The sequence below is a fragment of the Dipteris shenzhenensis genome, chromosome 18 (assembly GCF_047967505.1).
Source record: "Dipteris shenzhenensis isolate YYH24624 ecotype China chromosome 18, Dip_SZ_1.0, whole genome shotgun sequence".
In the NCBI taxonomy this organism is placed as follows: domain Eukaryota; kingdom Viridiplantae; phylum Streptophyta; class Polypodiopsida; order Gleicheniales; family Dipteridaceae; genus Dipteris; species Dipteris shenzhenensis.
Genome location: NC_141613.1, coordinates 4,550,966 through 4,569,771, shown reverse-complemented (window position 1 = coordinate 4,569,771; position 18,806 = coordinate 4,550,966). Strand labels below are relative to the sequence as shown.

General features: G+C 40.2%; 1 protein-coding gene and 1 pseudogene across 4 annotated transcripts in view; both read left to right on the top strand.

The window, feature by feature from the left end:
* Positions 1 to 351: 351 nt before the first annotated feature.
* On the top strand, positions 352 to 7,016 carry LOC147890724 (ETHYLENE INSENSITIVE 3-like 1 protein pseudogene; annotated as a pseudogene). 3 transcript variants are annotated; one of them, XR_015542581.1, is made up of 2 exons: positions 352 to 936; positions 3,558 to 7,016. The product of XR_015542581.1 is annotated as an ETHYLENE INSENSITIVE 3-like 1 protein pseudogene, transcript variant X3 (transcript). The 3 variants fall into 3 exon arrangements; XR_015542579.1 differs by lacking the exon at positions 352 to 936 and adding an exon at positions 979 to 1,337; XR_015542580.1 differs by lacking the exon at positions 352 to 936 and adding an exon at positions 979 to 2,168 and having other exon boundaries at positions 2,355 to 7,016.
* Positions 7,017 to 17,215: 10,199 nt separating this feature from the next.
* CLS (cardiolipin synthase) overlaps positions 17,216 to 18,806 on the top strand; it is a 42,355-nt gene continuing 40,764 nt past the window's right edge. The window contains exon 1 of the mRNA XM_087389735.1: positions 17,216 to 17,978. Coding sequence (XP_087245861.1) covers positions 17,371 to 17,978 — 608 coding nt within the window. The 5' untranslated portion in view covers positions 17,216 to 17,370. The remainder of the gene's footprint in view (positions 17,979 to 18,806) is intronic.

Sequence of the window (18,806 nt, the reverse complement as noted above, 5' to 3'; positions counted from 1 at the left end):
AAAGTTTGAATGATTTGCAAACTCCATGAGAGAGAGATGTGTGAGCGAATGTGTGAGAACCAAAATAGAAGGCTCCACTTGGCAAAAAATGGTGTGGGACACTTTTTAAAGAAAATTGTGGGCTAACAAACCGTTTCCATATACCCAGAAGATTATAATAGCACAGTCATCTTGGTTTAAAAGTACAGTTGCTTCAAACTCGAGAGAGAAGTGGACACTCCCGTACATTGGAACCACACACACAAGATTAGCTTGGTCTCTGTGTACAGCTGCTCGCCATACAAAGCTTTCTGGATTTGTAGGGGCCTCAGATTCTCTGATAAATGTGGAAGACTCTAGTCTCTGATAAATGAATACTTAAGGGTGGTCTCTGTCAACAGAAAGTAAACCTTAGTATATTATCAGTCTGGAGCACTGAGCTTCATGTTCTCTGGTAGCAATTGCTCCATTTTTTTGGTGTAAACAACGCTGCCAACATGCAGAGAAGATAAGCAATTGCGCCCACAGAGGGGACTCTCGGAATCTCTGATAGGATTGGAGGAGAAGAGTATGATAGAACTGGGCAAAAACCATACCAAGCAGATTAGAACTTAGAGCAGAAGAAGATGGTCAAAACTGCCCCTTAAAATCTGCAGGGCAAAGCAGCAAAGCAGATTAGAACTTAGAGCAAAAGAAAAGATGGTCAACCGTCCCTGAAATCTGCAGCAACAATTGAATTTGTTTAAAAAATGTGGGAAGATAAGTGGCAACGGAGGAAGTTGACCCTGCAGATCTGCAGAGCAAACGGTGCCAACAACTGAAAATTTGTTAAAGAAATGTGGGAAAGATAAGTGGCAACCGACGAACAAGGTGAATGTGTGCAGAAGAAAGGTGCATCTCGAGGAACACTCAAATCGAGGATCATCTTCTTCCCATGTAACTTTTCTAATGAGGAAGGTAAAAGGAGCATGGTCTCTGAATCTGTGCACAGAGTTTCTTTCTCTGTGTCTGTGCAAGTAGTTGCTTGTGCTGCTGTTGCAGCTTGTTTGAGATCTCCATCTTCGTCCTTGCTTGTGCTTTGCAGCTTATGAGGTCTCCATCTTCTTCCTTGCTGCTCAAAACAGGCTCCTACCCAGGATCCTCCACCTGCCATTGTACCTCCTTCCTTGCCCATTTCAGTGTACCTTGCCCTTCCCCCATATCTTATCTCAGCTCCCCTCTTCATCTCCCTCCCTTCCTGTCTGCAGCAAACCACTCGTTTCCCCTTTTCTCCCCGGGCTCTTACCTCACTCGCTGGCGCAATTTCACCAAGAGCCTCGTTTTGCTGCGCTCTGCTCTAGCACTGATTTGAGCAGCAGGTGGGCGAATTCGCTCCTTTGTTATGGCTGTTTTTGTTGAAGTTTCTGCATCTTCAACACTCGCTCTATTGGTTGCTCTTCACGTTTCTCCCTCCCTCTCTGGAGCATCGGGATAGGATGCCTGTCACTTGCGGAATTGTGGCGAGAAAGCAGGAGAGCTTCCACATTTTGTCATTCAGAAACGTTCTGTCAGTTGCTAGAGACGCGCACCTGACACGGGGTACACCTGCGCCTCTTCTTTGAAAGGTTACCCTTGCTCGTCTCGTATTTGTACGTCTCAATAAGAGGGTAGAATTTTGCAGATTGGCGTTGCCAGCTGCCCGCCAAGTGAAGAATGTGGCCCTGATGATATGGTCTTTAAAACTGGGAACTCTGGCTCTCCTCGTGAAAGAGCGATCTCGCTCCCTGATTTTCTATCGGTAACTGCGTCAGAATCGAATTCTGTTCCGCTGCGGTACTGAATTTGGGCTGCTGTTTTTTCTTCACGTCAGTTTGGAGTAGGGCGTGATCATTGATGGTCATTTCGTCAGTCGATACTAGTAGGATGGGGCACGCAAGTCCAAGAACAGAGTAAACATCCAAACACTTAGTGAACGATCCGCGGACTCTGCAATCAGCAATTGTCCTAGAAACAAAGCGCTGCCGGAGTGGAGTGCTGTTGAAATAGCCAACTCCAAGTTGAAAGAATCACAATAAGGCATTCTGCGCCTACTGTTAGAGCTTATAGATTCCCGGTAGACAAACTGCCTTTACAGTGAACGACCTTCATAGAATACATGACTGCACTACCACAACTACAATGTGAGATGACGTTTCCCAGGAACCATAAAGGTAGCATGCGTGCTTTTCCCCCAACCCGTTCCGTGGTTTCGTTGTAAGTTGACAGTCGGCCTGTGGAATTTGTATCTGTGTGGCTTTTCTTGGTGTCCTTGACTGCAACGCAATGATGTGTTTCCGTCCGCTGTTACCCTTGCCAGGGTTGAATTTACCGTCATGCGTATTTTTACTGATGGACAGGTTGTATGGTCTTGTAGCCTGGGCAAAGTTCGATTCTACAGCTTTGATTTAAGTGCAGCTGTGTCCTTTGACCACGGTATGGTGCAGATCTTGCGACCTTGACGCAGATAGTGCCAGCTGATGAGAAGGCTAGCATTCCAATCAGCGAGAAGTGCCAGTTTTATGAGGGCACAGAGTAGTTTACAACTTATCCTACTAGCACTCTCTCATTTGCCTTACTTAATATTGTTATTAGTTAGAGCAACGTCGCTTAATATGGAGTATGTGTACAAAGTTCTCGAACATCCTCCAATGGAGGGTGAGACTTAACCATCTCCTCACAGTGCCTCTTCTTAGTATTGTGCTTTCCGGCTCATCATGCTTATCAAAGGCTACAAAATCTTGCCATTGTATTTGTTCTACATGAATTCTCTTTATTTTCTCATGAAATTCACGAAGCCCTGGATATGCATCTAGATCGTGTATTGCTATGGAACTTTGCTTCCCACAGTTTTAATTGACTTACTAATGACGAGATTTTTTATATTATCGCCTGGGACTTGGATATGCATCCAGATCGTGAATTGTTATGGGACTTGCTTCCCACAGTTTGTAACTGACTTACTAAGGACAAGATTATATTATCGACTGGGACCTGCCACCCCGAGAGATGTAAAGGTTTAGTAGCATTGTGTGTCGTTTGTTTCTCCTCTATTTGCTTTTTTTAATGCCTCTCATCTGAACTGGGGATTTTGGACTCTTGTATTTTCCAATATTGTGATAAGTTCTTGATGGGTTTGAATTTCTGCACGCCATCAAGCAATGAAGCATTTACAAAATAGTCGCAGAGGTTTAGTTGCCTTCTGTTGCATCCGCTTCTCCTCTATTTGCTAGTTTATATGCCTCTCACCTGGATTGGGATTTTAGTCTCTTGTATTTTCCCATATTTTGCTTTGAATTTCTGCATGCCATGACGTCAGTGGGGATGTCATAGTAGCAAGGCCCTGCTATGGTTTTCAACCTTGTGACTGTCACGAGATTCTCAGTGTTGTGTTTTCAGAGGATGAGTTTGGGCATGTTCCTGGATTCATCTAGATATATATCCTAACGTAGCTATTTGTGACCCGATGAGTTTGTAAATGAGAACATGAGATTAGCTTGACACGTAGGGACTACGTTGCTTGGTTGAAGTGGAGATACTAACGAAGAGCTGGTGCATTGCAGATTCTGTAGAGGTGGTCCATTACAGATTGTAAAAAGGCGTCCTGGGAACCAAAATCACTAGCTCTTTAGTTTGAAGCACTCCAGGATCCATGTTCTTGGAAATTATGGAAAGCCATGATGATGATGTGTGTCCTGTGACTCTGGATGTAGAGAGACTAGACTTTATGGGAGACAATGATGGAGATGGACTGCAAGATGAAGATCTTAGTGATGACGACATTGATTTGGAAGAGTTGGAGAAGCGAATGTGGAGGGATCGTATAAGGCTAAAACGAATGAAGGAGCAACATAAATTCAAAGGTTATGGTGACAAACCCAAGCAAAGGCAGTCACAGGAGCAAGCACGCCGAAAGAAGATGTCCCGAGCACAAGATGGCATACTTAAGTACATGCTGAAAATGATGGAGGTTTGTAAGGCCCAGGGCTTTGTTTATGGCATAATTCCAGAAAAAGGCAAACCTGTTAGTGGTGCATCTGACAACATCAGAGCATGGTGGAAAGAAAAGGTCAGATTTGACCGGAATGGACCAGCAGCCATTGCCAAGTATCAAGCAGAGCATGGTGCATCAGGGAAAATGGAAGGCAATGTAGTAACAGCTCCAACACCTCAGACTCTTCAAGAGCTTCAGGATACTACGTTGGGTTCCTTGTTGTCAGCCCTCATGCAGCACTGTGATCCTCCACAGCGGCGATACCCTTTAGAAAAAGGAGTACCGCCTCCATGGTGGCCAAATGGGGATGAGGAATGGTGGCTCCAAGTGGGTTTGCAAAAGGGACAAGGGCCGCCCCCATACAAAAAGCCACATGATTTGAAGAAGGCATGGAAAGTAGGGGTACTGACTGCAGTCATCAAGCACCTTTTTCCTAACATCTCTAAAATCCGTAAACTTGTTAGGCAGTCAAAGTGCCTGCAAGATAAGATGACAGCAAAAGAGAGTGCAACATGGCTTGCTATTCTGAATCAGGAAGAGGCTTTGGCACGCCAGCAGAACGACATTCCAGATGTTTTGGGCAGTGATGGTGCACCAGCAGCTGGAAATTTGGGAACTCTTACATTTAGCAGTGCTAGCGAGTATGACGTAGAAGGTTTTGATGATGTTCCAAATATTTACCATAGTACCATAGATCAGAATGAAGAAACCCATGATTTTGACCCATTTGTGACAAGAATTCCCAAATTGGAAGCTGATCCAATTGATACAATCTTAACTTATTGTGATCACAGCTTGATTCCACTGCATTCTACAGGGACAGCAGAACCGGGGAGAAAGAGGAAATTTTCAGCGGAGTCTGTCGGATCTGTAAAGGCAGTATACACGTGTGCTTACCAGCATTGTCCATCTTCCAACGAGCTGAATGGGTTTCCTGATAGCTATCTTCAGAATCTGCATCAAATAAACTGCTTATACAGAGAAGAGTCAAAAAATGTTGTGCAGAAGCTGGAAGATGTACAAGATACACTACATGCCATGCTTCCTGGACATTCTTTTCACACATATTCACATTCTGGAACTACTGTTTTTACTGGGAAGGGAGGTGGTGGGGTAGCAGTGCAAGAAATACCCAATCTCCTGCCTGCAGTAGGGCAACAACCTTTACCTGATTTCCTTGTTAGGTTGTGTGGTGGTTTGCAGCATTTTAGTCAAGCAAACATGGCCACTAACAGATCGGTTGATGGAGGTGAACATTTAGAGTTTACTACCGGACCTGATTTTCGAGTGAAGGAAACTACAGAGGTTACTATGGAAGATGGCACGATAAGTGGGCAAGAATTTATGAACAACCTTAAGGGATTTCAGAGGGACATAATATGTGGTAATCCTAGCAGGTTGTTAGAACGCTTTGATTCTGGAACTGATGCTGATTTTGGGTTTAGTTCTTATGTCCTCTGTGTTGATGCCACCAATACAGTGGATGGAGGTTTGGTCAGTCTCCCCTATGATCACGAGACGATTTGCTACTTTGGAGCATAGACTGTTGAAATAGTCATCCTTCTGGGACGTTGCAGTGGTCCACAACAATGACCTTCTATGACTCTGGAAACTTTGCATCAACAGAGGTAGATATTTTATGAATTTTAGGATATTGAGGAACTTTGCATCAACAGAGGTAGATGTTTTAGGAATTTTAGCAAAAGAGAGTGCAACATAGCTTGCTGTGCTGAATCAGGAAGAGGCTTTGGAATGCCAGCAAAATCATACTGCGGATGTTTTGAGCAGTGATATTGCACTAGCAGCTGGAAAGTTGGGAACTCTTGCTTTTAGAGAGTATGATGTGGAAGGTTTGATGATGTTCCAAATATTTACTGTAGTACCCACAGATCAGGATGCAGAAACCCATGTTTTTACTCATTTGTGACAAGAATCTCCAAAGTGGAGTTACTGTGATTCAATTACACTGCATTCTGCTGGGACAGCGGAAGAGAAAATTTTAGGCAGAGCCTGTTCGAGCTATAAAGGCAGTATCACATGGGATTATCAGCAGTGTCCCATCTTTCAAGGAGCTGAATGGGTTCCCTGACAGCTCTCTTCGGACTCTGCATGACATCAACTTCTTATACAGAGAAGAATCGAACAATGTTCTTGTGCAGAAGCTGAAAGATGTACACGATACACTAAATTATATTCTTCCTGGATATTTTTTTCACACATACTCCCATTCTGACAATACAATTTTTACTGGGAAGGGAGGTGATGGGGTAGCAGTGCAAGAGATCCCTGATCTCCTGCCTGCTGGAGGGCAACAGCATTTACCTGATTTCCTGGTTAGTTTGTGTGGAGGCTTGCAGCATTTAGTCAAGGAAACATGGCCACTAACAGATTGCTTATGGAGGTTGATATTCAGATTCTACTACCGGACTAAGTTAAGGAAGCTACAGAGGTTACTATGGAAGATGGCACGATAAGTGGGCAACAATTTATGAGCCACATTCAGGGTTTTCAGAAGGATATATTATTTAGTAATCCTAGCAGATTGTTAGAACGCTTTGATTCTGGTACTGATACCGGTTTTTGGGTTTAGGTCTTATGTCCTGTGTTGATGCCACCAATACACTGGATAGAGGTTTGGTTAGCATCCCTTATGAACAAGAGATACTTTGGTACTTTGGAGCATAGACTTTTAAAGTTGTGTCATCCTTCTGGGAGGTTACAGTGGCCTTTGTTCATGTTACAATGACCTTTTATGGTCTTTATACACACTGAAGACTTTGTATCAACTGAAAAATATTTTAGGAATTTTGACCAGAACCGTTGCTGTATATATATATCTGATGCCGGCATTGATGCCTCCACTGCTGGCTCTGAGAAAGATGTATGATTTACATTTGCCCAAGAACCAAGCCAGCTAGAGGCCAACTTGTCAGGAATAGAGGTGTAAATTACTGTTCGTGCAATGCTTATTTGCATGATCTTCACATGGGCATGTTTATATGCAGATCCAAATATGTCCATCTACGCTTGTAGCATTTACACATTTTAAGATTCATTCGTTCTGTCATTCTTTCTTTCATTTATACAGGAGAGAGAGAGAGAGAGAGGTTTTATTCCTGTTTTTCGGTCTCTTTTGTTTCTTGATTTGTTTGTTTATTTTTGCTCAGTCACCTTCTTCCTTTCTTCTTTATTTCTTGTTATCTTTCCCTTTTGCTTATTTGACGTATTTTAGTAAGTACTAGGTTTGCCCAAGGAACTCCGCAGGTCTTTAGAAACCCAGTATAGCTGCTTATGCTTGGCATTGATGACGACATAAGCATTGCTTTGCTTCCTAGGTATGTCTACCTTTTGTTTTTCAAAAAAAATTGATAGCTCGTTTTTCTCATCTTTCGTTTTTTCTTTTATTTTCATTGTAGAATTTTGGACTTTAGAACAACAAAAAACAGAATTGTACGATTGGATATATTCTACTCTTACAAACATTTCGATTGTAAGTACCCACTTTTTTTGCTTCATGGTCTTTATATTGCTTGCGCAGCCATCCACAATGCAACAGCTGGCCCAGGTTTGATACCTACATGTTAACTGAATTAGAGTCAATGATATCAAGGATGGTAGCGGTGGCAGTTAGGCATGGGCACAATTTTAAAATGAAGCCCTAAAGCCTGTGCTACAGCTCATAGTAGTGATGGTATAGAATCTGGACTTCAGGCACCTACTGTCCATGTCTAGTTGTGGACCATCATGCCACATGGTTACATCTTCAGCACATCCCTGTCACTGACCTCCTTATCCTCCTCCATACAACTAAATAGCCACATGCCACATGGAAACTTGTCACATCATCACACACATGGTACTATGCCATGTCATCACATATAGGGCAATATGCCATGCCAATTGAGTAACTTAACCATGGACAATATAGAACTTAGTTAAGCTACCTAAGGTTACTTACATTATCCTAGGTTAGGCTAATGAATTTTCTGTTGGTATATGTGTAATGCCCACCTCTCATATGTAACCACCAATGCTCCATAGTGGCCTTTTGTAAGGCCCCCATTATGAGGAGAAGCCATGGTGTGAGCACTGGACATTGGTAGGATCCTAGTTTTGACACTAGATGAGGTCTCATGATTACCCTTTGATGGTTAGGAGATGGTAGAAGGAACAACGTACTTGTCAGGGGTTCGGGGGTAGTGCCCCCTGCGACAGGGTTCGGGGTGAATGCGAGCGAGCATTCGTGTGTGAATTTGCTTACGCGCTTGTGGTTGATGGTCAGTGGTCAATGGTCTTTGGACGGTGGCAAAAATTCAAGTAAACATATGCCACCACCCTCACACTTAGTCACGCAATGTGCTAAGTCAATATGCATTACCACGCCAGTCCACCAGTGTGGTGGAATCGGTCTACCACGAAGGGCTATATAAGGAGGCCACTTCTCAAGCCTTAACATCGAATGCCAATACCCCTACCTCAAGTCCTTCTCCATCTAGAGTCTGTCTAGATCGCCATCGAGAGAGCGCATGGGTGGGCAGCACCATCACTTGTATCTTATTTGGTGATACGAATTTTTTATTCTGCTCTATTGTGTCTATTCTTTGGTTATTGTATTAGCATTGTTGTCAAAACGATATCTCCGCTGCATCGAATTTCGATATTTTTCACATCACCAAGAATATTCCTTGAATATTTCTAAAGAATAAAGTACATTTTTCCACCAAAATTCTGAGTCTTAAATGCCAAATGACCACTCTTTTCTAGTTATTTTCACTCAAATTTTCAAGGTTACTTCTCAATCATTTTGAGACCTCAGACTAGACAGAGTTTTCACCAACATTTCAAGCATTAAAATCCAAAAATTTTGGGAAAGGGGAAAACATCATTTTTGGAAATCGTTTTAGTGCAATCATTGCACCTATTTTGGACCATTTTTTTTATCAACGCTCATCATAATTCACTGTTTCCTTCACCATCAGGTTAAGCACATCAAAGACATCATGTCTCAACCATTTATGAAAAAATTTGGAACGTTTTGCAAAAGTTAAACTCATGTATAAGGTTTTGATACGATTGATGTAATTTTTGTCAATATATTGATCATTTATCAAAATTCAATTCTACTTTCACAAGCAAGTTTCCCATATTGAAAAATATAGTTTTCAAAGCCATAAAGTCCTCAAGTGGATATCAAAAACTATAGTTTTCATTCGATTTTCACAAGCAAGTTTCCCATATTGAAAACTACAGTTTCGAAGCCTCAAAGTCCTCAAAGCCTCAAAGCCTCAAAGACCTCAGACTAGACAGAGTTTTCACCAACATTTCAAGCATTAAAATCCAAAAATTTTGGGAAAGGGAAAAACATCATTTTTGGAAATCGTTATAGTGCAATCATTGCACCTATTTTGGACCATTTTTTTTATCAACGCTCATCATAATTCACTGTTTCCTTCACCATCAGGTTAAGCACATCAAAGACATCATGTCTCAACCATTTATGAAAAAATTTGGAACGTTTTGCAAAAGTTAAACTCGTGTATAAGGTCTTGATACGATTGATGTAATTTTTGTCAATATATTGATCATTTATCAAAATTCAATTCTACTTTCACAAGCAAGTTTCCCATATTGAAAAATATAGTTTTCAAAGCCATAAAGTCCTCAAGTGGATATCAAAAACTATAGTTTTCATTCGATTTTCACAAGCAAGTTTCCCATATTGAAAACTACAGTTTCGAAGCCTCAAAGTCCTCGAGTGGATATTTCAACATCAAAAGTACACAAACATGGCAAATACTCGTGATGATTTCATTTACTTGGAGCTAAATAGCAGGATGGATGACACTAATGATAGCGATTGGAAGTTTAAACTAGTAAACATCTTTTTTTCCCTTCTTTCTTTTACTAAACATCTTCCAATTGAAGAACCTATGAAATATAGTCATTGAGCAAGAGAAAAGACCTACATCTCTAGTAAGAGAACTTTGTAGAAAGTAAGCACAATAGGCTGAAAGAGTCCTTAATCATTTAAACTCCAATGTTAAGGACACTATGATCCCAGTCATCATTAAAGAAAAGGCATCAATAATGAATGCATGCAAAGCATTAAGCACATGTTTAAGGCAAATGATACGTCCAAAGACATAATGCTTAAAAGTTGATTCAACAATGACAAGGTGTTATCAATTGAAACATGTCTAGATTGCCTTGTCTGACTTAAAAACATTAGAGACCAATTGGAATTAATTGGCCAAGAAATAAAGGATGAAAGGCTATTTAGATTGGACTGAATAGCTTCGACAAAGATTACCAACAATTGGTGATAGCAGTGGCCATTAGAAGTGTTTGACATTCTCATGCAAGAACAAATGCGGAGAAGTTCCACTACAGATTCAAAGAATCATGAAAAAGCATTCTCTACTAGAAGCAAAGATTTCAAAACAAGAACAGGTAGAAGCAAAACAATGCTAGAGAGAACTATTCACATATCCCTATTAGAGACTCCAATAATTCTGATGGGTTGAGAAGCACAAATGGGTTCCACCATGTCCATACCACATTCTCAAAATACATTGTAGCATGCCTCATGGCTCTAAACTACTCAACATAAATTCCTAGGTTTGTGTCTCTAAACTCCTTTGTAGCACATTCTTCCTCCACTCCTTCCAAGGGTTGCAATGCAACAACAAAAAATTGTCATTCGAGAACACCTTGAAGAATTTAAGACTTTCATTTGGAACCCAAGAAGGTGAGGCAAACAAACACTTCCTCGACCTATTGCTCGATTCTTTTTTGATCCAAAGTTTGTTTAAAAACTCAACTCATTTAATTTCTCAATGCATCAATTAGTTTTCTTAGTATCCCTAAGAACATACCATTTAAGGCCTATTGTGGATTTCATTTTTGTGATTATTGGGTTTGGCATGTATGCATCCTCTAGAGTATGTATCATCACATCACCATTCTATGCTTCCTTCCTCCTCAACTTATGGAGAACCTTTTTTATCTATATGAACATCTGTATGGCCACTAGTAAAAAAATCTAACTTCACTTTCCAAAAAATATCCTTCTCCGCTAGCATACAAAGATAATTTAACACCATTGGCTCTTGTTGTCTCTTATTGTATTTTCAAGCACACAAAAAAATGGAGATTGCAGGTGATTTCTCAATGCATCATTTAGTGAGATTGGGATCATTTATCACATTTGGTGTTGTTGAATAAACATTTGGAATTAATTCACTTTGATAAAGCAAGTAACCAACGATGTGATATGCAATAAGGTTATCTGCTTTAAAACACAGATAAGTATATCAAAACAATTTTCACACACACCTCTCTTGAATCCTTGACATTGATCATGTAAGGCCTTTTACTCTATACATGTGGAACTCACACCAAAGCAACAAAGCTATGGTGTCTTCACACTATTGAATTTATTTTTCTAGATTTTGTAAAAGTGCTGATAGCATAACAGTTACCAATTGGACTAGGCTCTCTCATTTGATCTAGAATGCAAACATAAGAATCCTTATCTAGTTGAGCTTCTAATCTTCTCAACCTTTCATTGCTATGGCAATGTGGAAGCCTATATGCTTCGTGACAAACTATCTTATAAATACACAAACATAGTTGAGTTGCTCTTGATTCCATGAGGTCTTATGGTCCATGAGAAGTAATGGTCTTATGGTCCATGACAAGTAATGGTTCTGACCATCCTTTTTCATTTGGGGTTCATTCGTGAGTGACTTTGATGCAATGCTCCTAGATTTGCTAACATAAGTGAGGATGCACATCTAGCTGCAACAGATTGTACTAAAAAAATCTTTGATGTGTTCCATGAAGCATGTTATGTGCACTTCCCCTAATGTAGCTAGAAATTTTTTATTCCACATTTGTTGGTCATCCAATGAGTCTTTCATCTTTGGATGCAGTGGAATTCCTTCATGCATTTTGTGTCACTCAAAAAATAAAATGTTTCCCCTTTGAAGTTGTTTTCTCTGTTTTTTAAAATCACATGCTTGATTTTGTTTGGATTTTTAAAATCTTAATCTATTTTTAGAATCTCTTTTATTTCTAAAGTAATTCCTAGCTGTGTTTACCACAACTTGTTACCTCAATTCAAAGTTTCATGCACTTTACCTACAAAAACTTGGAGTTTGGATACCTACCTATACATCTCCCTACATTTATAAAGTAGAGGATGAATTTCAAAGTGGACACATAGATTTATGGGTAAGTAGCAATTCCAATACATCACACATGTTTTTATAAACCCAGAGTTGGCTTGGTTTGTTATCTCATTGTCCAGTGAAGCTTGGTTGATGAGATCTTAATTGAAACTATTTTGTCACTAGTGTCTTTCTTTCTAGAAATCTCATTATTGCTATCAAAATGGATATATTTGAGAGCATTTTTACTCATGTTAATGCCACTTCTCTTCTCACATAGATAAATGATTCGCTTTTAAGAATAAACATTGGGCTTGTGTAAATTAGATTCCCATATTCATGAATATATTTTGGTTGGATTTTTGTCCTTTGTGGCTCTTTATCCTTGTATAGTTTGAATTCTCATACTGCATTATTCTTTTTTTTACTTTTTTTCTTATTTAAAGTGCTTTGCAATATTCTTGTGAGTTATGGCTTGTTGGAAAGAAATATGGAGAGATAAATATGATAGGTAGTCAAAAAATCAAATACATTAATAGATGCGCACTAGGTCAGAAGCATTGATGACAAAAGACACTCACTGGAAGTCATACAAAATCTTCTGCAACTTGAGAGGAGGAAATAATGGATGATAAGTTTTTCTCCAATTCTGCAATTTCGAAATTTTGTTCCAAGTTTTTACAGACATGCTCATAGAAGCATCATGCTTTGTAATTTGCTCCAACAACATTAGATGTAACTTGATTTGCATTTTGATTTTCTATTTCACCCTCACCTTATGAAGTCCAACTTACGACAGGGTGTTGCGATGTAAATTGCATTATATGTGCATACAAGGAAATATGTACATAAGAGTGCTTAGAAAGGCATACAACTTACCTGTAAAGGTTTGTATGTGCAATGTCAAATGGGGATTCACTTAGGGTTTAGTATTCATTCTTGTAATCATTTTTTTAAAAAGGAGAGAGTGTCCATTTCGTATCTTGGCCTTCTCTTGTTGTGTCGCCCCTTCTTCTCTCTCTCTCTCCCCTGCATATGCACACAATTGGTCCTCAAATGCTCATGCAACTCATCTATATGCCACTTTGTTGAGCTATGTCCTTTGGTAGCCACAACTTTCCTAACCACATTTAGCTTCTCCACCGGACCCTTCTATGTTTAGACATAAAGCATGCTTTGACAAAGGTTGGGTTTAAACGTTCTTGGTATGGCCTATTATGGATGATCCACTCTAAGCTTTCCTTTATTATATAATCCAAAGGGTTTGAGTGAGCATTGATTTATTAACCTTAATTTAACATATAGGACTTTCACAAAGCAGGAGCTTAATCTATGTTTCCCAAATAATTATTATAGCTAGACCCTTACAACTGGGTTGGGATAGAGAGTTAACAAATTTTGAACGAGGTAGATAGTTGAGTAGCATATCTTTTGTAAAACTTGAGTTTCTAAGCCATTTTTGCAAAATCTTGGTTTGACATAAAGGGCTTTCACATAGCTTAATCTATGTTTCCCAAACAATTATTATAGCTAGACTCTTACAATTGGGGTATGGATAGAGAGTTAACACATTTTGAATGAGGTTGATAGTAGAGTAGTATCTCTTTTGTAAAAATTGAGTTTCTTAGTCGTTTTTGCTACAAAACCTTGTTCTAAACTCTTTTTTTCAAGCAGTATTTATGAACAATTTTTTTGCTTACAAGATGTAATGATTTGGAGGCTTGCAATACTTCCCTCTTGCCTATGGAGGATAGCTACATCTGCCACAAATGGAAGAAAGAAACTCCCATTGCCATTACCTAGGTCGCACTTGTTGTGTACTTTGAACAAGATTGAATTTGCATAGGGAATACTAGAGGATTAAGGAGGATGTTCCTATTGCCATTTCTCATATGAATGCACTTGTTGTGACTTTGAAGAAGCTTGCATTTTCATAGGGAAAATAAGAGTGTATTTCCACGCACTGAGACTTGTTGGAAAAAAGATTCAAATTAGGAGCCATCTACATATGTGTTCAGTAAGTTAACATGGATGGGTAAATGGATGAACTTTATGAGTCATGCTTAACTAGTACTCAAGCCACTTGACACAACAAATCCAAGTTTTGTATGAATAGGGGATGGTGACATCCTATGAGGAAATCCCTTTAAGTTTTCAACTAGAGGTGACACTTCATCATCAATTTAAGGTTTTAATTTTTGATAGTTGTAGCGCAATTTATTAAAGCAACATTAATTATGAATGGCGCATGCTTTTTGCAACCACATCAAATTTCAATAGCAGATTTCCACATGGAACTGCACATCTTAGCATTGCCTTTAGGCAGTGGTGTTGTGATCGAGTGGCCAAGTGGATGTGGGAATTTTGAATAATTTGCACCTGCCCATTAAATTCTATTGATAATCTGGGTAGGCAATGAATGTGGACTATGGGTGCCATGTCACATTTGCTTTACACATTCTAGCCACCACAAAAATGAGTTTCAACAAGTGGGAGGATGCGTGATGGGAGGGGACGTTGGTGCCCATTGTTTGGGTAGCCAACTATGCCCAGGAAAAGGAAAGGAGAAATTGGACTCTAGTCAGCATCCATGAATGCGCCAACTTGGAGTTTACGTTTTTGGGCTTGGATTGAGTCTCTAAGAGATTTCCATGTGGACTGCCTTAACTTGGAATTTCGTTAGCTGTTATAAAAAAAGACTTGGGCTTCGACCCAAGTTTAAAACACTCTAAGGTACGATTCACATTCATCCACCAGTCTCGAGCTATTTGTTTGCTACTCCAATAGCTTTTTGCCATGTTGGAAAGGGCACCTGATGTGCCTTTGACAATCGAGTGGCCTACGAGGCATCCTATAGGCACTCATCCAAAAGTTTTTTTCATCCGGTAGTCTACTATCACCCAATAAAAAAAGATTGGTTGTCCAATCAGCTTCGAGGAAAATGGTGACAAGCTTCGTAGAAAGTATTTGCCCTCCCAACTCTTATTCAAGTGGTGTGTGAATTGCATTCACACAAAAACCACCAAAAGTGCCACCTAAGGATTTTTTGGAACAAAATGTTCAGTAGTGGATGAGTGTGAATCCAACTTTAGGGTGGTTAGCACGAAGGTATACCTACCCACCATTAATGTTAGGAGCCAATTGGATGCTTAGACTGGGCTAGATGGGTGCACCCCCATTACACACAACCAAAATTGGGTGGACTTCATAGGTGAGGTGACAACTAATTGGCACAATGATAAACAATTTTATGGGCAGCCAATGTTGGTTACCCACTCATCCTGCTAACCAAAATTCAAGTACGATTGTAGTCTTCTATCATGATTTGAAATTAAAATTCCAAAAGTTTTCTTTTAGCCGTAACTCTCCACATGGAATGTCGCACACATGGAGAAACCTCTTGACAAGCAAGTGGAGAAGCTTTAACACATTGGGGTTACTTGACAAGATCCACAAGGTGATCCAATTGGGATTCACAATGCCATATGGGACTAAAGAGGCTTAAAGTCCCATTTATGTTGCCATAAATTTTTATAAAATTTACAAGCAACTGTGAGGTCGCACATATAAGAGCTAAACTTGCCTGAGGGACATACATATTCATCAAAATCCACAATTGGGATACACAATGTCCCTTATGGGACCATAAGAGTCTTGAAGTGATATTTATGTTGCCATATAAGTTTTTAAAGGTACAAGTAATCATGACGTCCCACATGGGATCTCTAATGTATATAACAATATGTATTGCCAACCTTTTTGCAGTTTGGTCAAGCCAATAGATTAGTGCAAAGTCTTCTTAATAAATGTTATCAGGAGATATGAATACCAGAAAGTAATTTCTATAATTTAGAATATGAAATCTTTATTGTGGTTAATGAAAGACAAAGGGAAGATTGTGAAGAAGGTTGCAACTATTTATGCCTTCTTGTACGATCTATGTATACATATGTATAGTTACAAGTGTAACACAAATAGACACATTGCACATATGTACACATACACAAAATTTCAAAGACAAGTACATGCATGCATCACACAGCATAGCATACGTACATACAAATGTATAAATAGAAATTTGAAAATCGTATAGTATACACAAGCCATAGCCTTATATGGCATTTTATAGTATGATCCTTATAGTCTCAATATGAAACCTTGCAATGCTTATTAAATCTTATGATCTAATGTGTGTCTAATACAAAATCCCTATGATCCTTATAGAGACTAGGGTCTCAAATGTGTAGATATTGAGATGCTAGAGCTATGGGCAAAAAGAGCTAGTAAGTGTCCAATTTTACATGCATTTCCTTAAAGAGTCACTTTATGAGAAGCATCTAGCAAATAAAATAGATGTAGGGATACATGGCAATTACCTAGTTATTATTGATAACTTGTTTGAGGGTCTGTATAAATTCTAATTTTGGGTCACAACTATTTATATAGTCCTAGGTTGTCTTGTGTGATGGTGTTGTCTCTATGCATCCCAATGGAACATGCGAGTCTGTATGGATCTATATAGGTATATGGAAGTCAGGGTCACATAGTAGTCATAATGGACCCTAAACTTGTGTGCATGTGAAAGGAGTATTGAGCATATGTGTGATCAAGTCATGATGAAAAAACACTCTAAATAATCAAATGTGCAAGAATATGATGGCAACAATGTGTTGGGAATAGCTAAGAGGTTGTATAAGGCTGACGTATGTATAGGAGCCAACACCAAAAAATAGTCAACAAATGTGACCTTATAGGGGTGGCATATGTGTGAATACTAAGGCAAGATTCACAGATGTTTGGAAAAGGCGGGGTGGTGGTGAATGTAGTTGGCACAAAATGATTGGATGAAATTCATGTGCGTGGAACTAGTTTTAGTTGGGCCTAAGGTCCAAAAAAGTGAAAGGTTGAGGAATCCAAATGGGTGGACATGTGTTGAAATGAAAATAACGTGACACATGGCTCGTGGCGCGACCAGAATAATGTGACACGTGGCTCCGCAAGAGCTTGAATCTTGTATTGATCGCACTAAACACATGTGGAGTGTGTACATCTCAAATTGGGTTGAATAGAGAATCTTGTGGAGTGAGCCAAAGGAAGGCAAACCACTAGAGGTGTTTCAATCCTTTAAACTGAGAGACAACCCACCCCAACAAACAATTCAATCATGGCTATGGTGTCCTGAAAGCTCCCTCCCTCTCGGCTTGTTGTTCCATGGCTCCTCGCCCTTCACTGCTCCGATGCTTGTTGCTCTCAACATCCAAGCCTCGCCCATTTCCTCCTCCTTCCACCTCCTACTCCTCCTCCTCCTCCACCGCACACAACCACAATGTAGCTTCCTCCCCTCTTTACAATTCCCGCCCTCCTGCCCTTGCTTCAGCTGCCCAATTCCAGCTTTCCTTCCTTTGCCCCCACTCTTGCCTCTCTGCCTTCAAGCATCACATCCCTCTCTCTGGAGCCACGCTGCTTTGCTCCTCCCGAAGCCCCTTGTTCCTGTCTTCTCCTTCATCGTTACTGTCCCAATCAGCAACCCCGTTTTATTGTCCCAGGGATGTCGATCTTACAGGAATTCAGGGGAGCATTTACGTTCATGATGTCGTTCCCTGTAGAGCCCAGTCGCACGAGGTCCGCCATTGGCGACCCGTAGGTGAAACAGCAAGTGGAATTGGATCGTCGAATTGCACCACTGTTGAGGTGCAAGACCCCAGAGCTCTGCGTGAAAACTTGACAGTGCAAAGCGGCGGCTGGAGCACTCAAGAGGTGTTCAATTGGCCCAATGCTATTTCGCTTGGGCGTCTTTTCTCAGGCCCTTTTCTGGCTTGGTATGCTTCAGCTTGTAAGATATTTTCTTTGGCATTTCATTCGGAGAGGCTTGTTTGCGGTGTGTTTAGATATCGAAGCCCTCCTTCCTAGATTCTGCGTCTGCTCTTCGCTGCCTTCGGGACTATCATTTAATTTGAGTCAGTTAATTTATGACTATCATCATGTTCATTTGAGTTAGCTATGCTTTTGACGAGTGTACAATTCTCCTGCTGAACTGATTATGTTTTATGATTAATATTTGGAAAAGTCCTGATTCACATTATATTTTTTCAAGCATATCCTTGAATAAGGGCTCCTATATATGAATGGAGAGAAAGAGAGAGGCTGATGATGACGATGATGCTAATTGTATTAACTCCACTGGAGGCTGAATATGGTCTATGGGACCAAAAAGTAGTATTAGATAGATAACAAAAGTAAGTGCAACATGGAGTAGCAAAACCCTACCAGTTGTTACTGATTATTGAGTTCAGAGACATGAGAATGCTGCAGAAGTTTCCTAACTTCCATAACCTGGGTGAAGTAACCTCCCATGGCATTTGTACGATCATGATGTAGAGTGACGTGGAAGTACCAACGGTGTGGATGGTTGGACCTCCCATGGCATTTGTAAGATCGTGATGTGTACTCATGGTGTGGACAGTTGGGCTTGGAAAGGACAAAGGTGGAAAGAGCTCTCTTGCGCAAGTGAACGCAGCATCTCTATGGATGGGTTGGTGCGGGCCCACCATGGGCCAGTGAGCAGGTGTTGGGCTAGAAGGGACAATTCCCCACTTGTAAGCCCCATATGAAGAGAGCTCAGGGGCTTGTCATCTATTTGGAATGTA